General features: G+C 45.7%; 1 protein-coding gene across 2 annotated transcripts in view; it reads left to right on the top strand.

Moving 5' to 3' along the window:
- The window catches only part of LOC143277531 (cysteine-rich venom protein Mr30-like), a 42,720-nt gene that overhangs the window by 15,775 nt on the left and 21,945 nt on the right, over positions 1 to 5,000 (top strand). For both annotated transcript variants that reach the window (XM_076582410.1, XM_076582409.1), the window contains exon 5: positions 3,275 to 3,359. In XM_076582410.1, coding sequence (XP_076438525.1) covers positions 3,275 to 3,359 — 85 coding nt within the window. The remainder of the gene's footprint in view (positions 1 to 3,274; positions 3,360 to 5,000) is intronic.

Genomic DNA, 5,000 nt, shown 5'->3' with positions numbered 1-5,000 from the left:
AAGATGGATAGGGGTGTAGGATTTGGGATTGGAGTTACCATAGAGGAGGTGGATAGGGGTGCAGGGTTTAGGATTAGAGTTTGCATGGAGGGGGTGGATAGGGGTGAAGAATCTAGGATTGGAATTAGCAGAGAGAGGAGGGGGGTAGGAGTACAGGATTTAGGATTGGAGTTAGCATAGAGGAGGTGGATAGGGGTGTAGGATTTGGGATTAGAGTTTGCATGGAGGGGGTGGATAGGGGTGAAGAATCTAGGATTGGAATTAGCAGAGATAGGAGGGGGATGGAGTACAGGATTTAGGATAGGGGTTAGCATACAGGAGGTCGATAGGAGTGCAGGGTTTAGGATTGGAGTTTGCATGGAGGGGGTGGATAGGGGTGAAGAATCTAGGATTGGAATTAGCAGAGATAGGAGGGGGGTAGGAGTACAGGATTTAGGATTGGAGTTAGCATACAGGAGGTCGATAGGAGTGCAGGGTTTAGGATTAGAGTTTGCATGGAGGGGGTGGATAGGGGTGAAGAATCTAGGATTGGAATTAGCAGAGAGAGGAGGGGGATAGGAGTACAGGATTTAGGATTGGAGTTAGCATAGAGGAGGTGGATAGGGGTGCAGGATTTAGGATTGGAGTTAGCATAGAGGAGGTGGATAGGGGTACAGGATTTAGGATTGGAGTTAGCATAGAGGAGGTGGATAGGGGTGCAGGATTTAGGATTGGAGTTAGCATAGAGGAGGTGGATAGGGGTACAGGATTTAGGATTGGAGTTAGCATAGAGGAGGTGGATAGGTGTGCAGGATTTAGGATTGGAGTTAGCATAGAGGAGGTGGATAGGGGTACAGGATTTAGGATTGGAGTTAGCATAGAGGAGGTGGATAGGTGTGCAGGATTTAGGATTGGAGTTAGCATAAAGGAGGTGGATAGGGGTACAGGATTTAGGATTGGAGTTAGCATAGAGGAGGTGGATAGGGGTGCAGGATTTAGGATTAGAGTTTGCATGGAGGGGGTGGATAGGGGTGAAGAATCTAGGATTGGAATTAGCAGAGATAGGAGGGGGGTAGGAGTACAGGATTTAGGATTGGAGTTAGCATACAGGAGGTCGATAGGGGTGCAGAGTTTAGGATTAGAGTTTGCATGGAGGGGGTGGATAGGGGTGAAGAATCTAGGATTGGAATTAGCAGAGAGAGGAGGGGGATAGGAGTACAGGATTTGGGATTGGAGTTAGCATACAGGAGGTGGATAGGAGTGCAGGATTAAGGATTAGAGTTTGCATGGAGGGGGATAGGGTGAAGAATCTAGGATTGGAATTAACAGAGAGAGGAGGGGTAGGGTACAGGATTTAGGATAGGGTTAGCATAGAGGAGGTCGATAGGGGTGCAGGGTTGGATTAGAGTTTGAAGGAGGTGGTGGTATAGGGGTGAAGAATCGATGATGGAATGGAGCAGGAGAAGGGGGGTAGGAGTACAGTTGGAGTTAGCATAGAGGAGGTGGATAGGGGTGCAGGATTTAGGATTGGAGTTAGCATAGAGAGGGAGGAGGGAGTTAGGTGAGGTAGTAGAGTGAGGAATTTAGGACTAGGGTTAGCAAGAAGGTAGGTCGATAGGGTGCTGAGGGTGGTGAGGGATTGAGTTGCATGGAGGGGGTGGAAGGGGTTGGATGGAATGCTAGACTGGAATAGGCAGGGGTAGGGGGGTGGGAGTTGCATAGAGGACTAAGGCATGCATTAGATTGGAGTTAGCATAGAGGAGGTGGTGGGTGCAGGATTGGTTGGGGACGTTAGTCAGACATATAGAGGACAGCTGTTTTAGGATTGGTTTCTGTGTTTACACAGATTTTGTGTGAATTGGTGTGCTGAGGGAGTGGTGGGTACGTAACAGGAAATTGGTATTTCGAGATGCAGGGTAGTGTCACGAGGATTTAGGATTGCGTTGCTAGGGAGTGATGAGGTGCAGACGTTTAGATGAGTCAGCAATAAGCTAGGAGCGGAGAAATATGGGGTAGTGTGATTCGAATGCACACAGATCTGTTCTAGGGACGGCGTTACCTACTAGGCGCATCATCTGTTGTAATGCATCACGAACGTTCAGTGCCGAATGACCAGGGTGACCACTTATTCTAATAGGGTCATAGTGAGCGGGAAAGGCTACTTGATTCGAACGCACCTCAGTTTGTTTAGGGGACGGATCTAGTCCGTAATCATCAAAGTGAAAACTCCCTTCCAGTGGTCCCTCCCTCCTTTGTACGCACGCTCAAGACTCTGGACCTCTTGGAAGAGGAATAAAACGTGGGCCTACTTTCACTTTTACTTTCACTTTTCGGAACTATCGCTTTATTTTGGACACAAAAGTGATCATACGGAGAGTGGTGAAAACGTGATGGGGATTCTTGGGAAAAAAAAAAGAAAGATAAGAAGAGGGAGAAGAGGAAAGATGAAAAAGGTGACAGAAAGAAGGGGGAAAACAACAACCAGTAATGATGACAGCTGATACTAAAATGATTATAGAAAGAAGAAAAAACAGTGACAAGAATGATAATGACAACAGCGATGATGATGATGATAAAAACAGTGACAACGATAATAATGACAACGGCGATGATGATGATTAAAAGAAATATTGACAACAATGATAATGACAACAGCGATGATGATGATGATAAAAAGAAACAGTGACAACAATAATAATGAGTACGGCGATGGTGATGATGATGGTGATAAAAACAGTGCCAACAATGATAGTGACAACGGCGATGATGGTGACGATGCTGATGATGATGGTGATAAAAAAAAAGTGACAACGATAACAGTGATGACAGCCATGATGATGATGATGGTGATAAAAACAGTGCCAACAATTGGAATGACAACGGCGATGATGATGATGATGAAAAACCGTGACAACGATAATAATGACGACAGCAATGATTATGATGATGATGATGACGATTATGGTAATAAAAACAGTGACAACATTAATAATGACAACGGCGATGATAATTATAATGATGATGGAAAAACAATTGCAAAACCAATGATAACAGAAACAATGGCAATGAACGATGACAATGACGACGATGATGATGACGAGAATGATGATGATGACGGTGGTGGTGACAATAATTATGATGATAATGATTACGATGATGATGACAATGATGATGATGACGAGAATGATGACGATGACAACAATGATGATGATGATGATGGTGACAATGATGATGATGATGATGACAATGATGAATATGATGATGATGGTGGTGGTGGTGGTGAAAATGCCGACAGAACTGGGACGATGCACTGGCAGGGACAGCGGAAAAGTGGGCCATGCAGTGCAACGGATCGCATGACAAAAATCGCTTCGAACCAGGTACGTATGGGTTAGAGATCACTGTTCTAAAAATAGGTAGATAGCGCTTGCTTTCTTTGAGCCCCTTTGCTAACTGAAGCCAGCGGAAGTGTTCAATCAGCCATTTTGCTACTCGTGTGAGTATAGCGCGAAGCGGTAACTTCATAATTATAAGTTGCCGAGCGTTCAGCTGGCTTCACGGCAAGCTTTCACTTGCTCGCTGTGTTTGTTAAGTTGACATTCCTGTGTGTGCCTCCACAGCAAGTTTGCACTACTTGTCACGGCACTGTTTTCCTGTAATCGCTTTGGTAAATGAACCATTGGCAGATATCAATCACGACACAACTTTTGGCATTTCGTGGGGGCAAGTATAACACGATTTCATCAAAGAAACACGGTTACAGTTCAGAAACTACCACCACTTCAGTAGACGACTTCTCAACGGACTGACGGTCGGATACGAGTAACAATATGGCGTCCAGTTGGCTTCAGCTTTCCTGGCCAATGTGCTATCTATCTTTTTAGAGCAGTGATCAGAGATACACCTAGAGTACACACCCTGAGATCAGACCAGACTGGGACTGGACTGGACCAGACCTTTAGAATTGAGCTTCTTCTTCTCCGTTCGTGGGCTGCAACTCTCACGTTCACTTGTATTACACGAGTGGGCTGTTACGTGTATGACCGTTTATACCCCGCCATGAAGGCAGCTTTACTCCGTTTTCGGGGTTGTGCGCGCTGGGTATGTACTTGTTTCCATAACCCACCGAACGCTGACATGGATTACAGGATCTTTTACGTGGTATTTGATCTTCTGCGGTAAACACACGAGGGAGGGGGGTTGGAGGCGGGGTTCAGGCACAAGCAGGTCTGCACATATGTTGACCTGGGAGATAGGAAAAATCTCCACCCTTTACCCACCAGGCACCGTTACCGAGATTCGAACCCGGGACCCTTAGATCGAAAGTCCAACGCTTAAACCACTCGCGCCCGTCATAACTGAGCTGTTATTGCTGAATTGGTAGCGGTGCTAGCCACAACTGACTTGAAGTTGTGTGCCATGTAAATGGAGAGTTACCACTCTTTATTGTTCTTCTTCTTCTTCCTTTATACAACCAACATCATTATATTGATGGTTCTGTTGTAGTTTGGGGAGGTTGCTGAGGATTGCGCTGTTGTGAGGATTGGAAAGAAAAAAAAAATAATAATAATTTTTGCGACCTGGCCAGCCAGTGTACGTTCAGCGTGCACTGACATGATGCCAAGCCTCTGCATCAGCTGTGAGCGGGGGGAGGGGATGTATGGGTGGTTAGGAGGAGGGGGGGAATGGGGAGGTGGGGGGGGATTCACTTTTAGAGATGAGAGGCCAGTCTGGACTTGAAGCAGTCCAGTGACTCGGCTGTCGCAACTTCCTGAGGAAGTTGTTTATTATTGAGGATTTGACTACATGCCTGCTACATCTCCCCTGGACCGTGAGACCACTGCAGAAAAAAACAGGGTGGTTCACTAAAACGGCGAAAATTGAGGGAGAATTGTTGATTTTATTAGTTGACCAAAGATTCGTTTTAATGCTTCCGGAATCCGAAAACGTTGCAGTTTAGAATGCCAACTGTACCAAGTAAGAATAAACGAAATTAGAATAGTGTGTTGGTTCGAGAATAC

The sequence above is a fragment of the Babylonia areolata genome, chromosome 34, assembly GCF_041734735.1.
Source record: "Babylonia areolata isolate BAREFJ2019XMU chromosome 34, ASM4173473v1, whole genome shotgun sequence".
Taxonomy (NCBI): domain Eukaryota; kingdom Metazoa; phylum Mollusca; class Gastropoda; order Neogastropoda; family Buccinidae; genus Babylonia; species Babylonia areolata.
The sequence above is the reverse complement of the archived record's forward strand: the minus strand, read 5'-3'. Positions and strand labels throughout refer to the sequence as shown.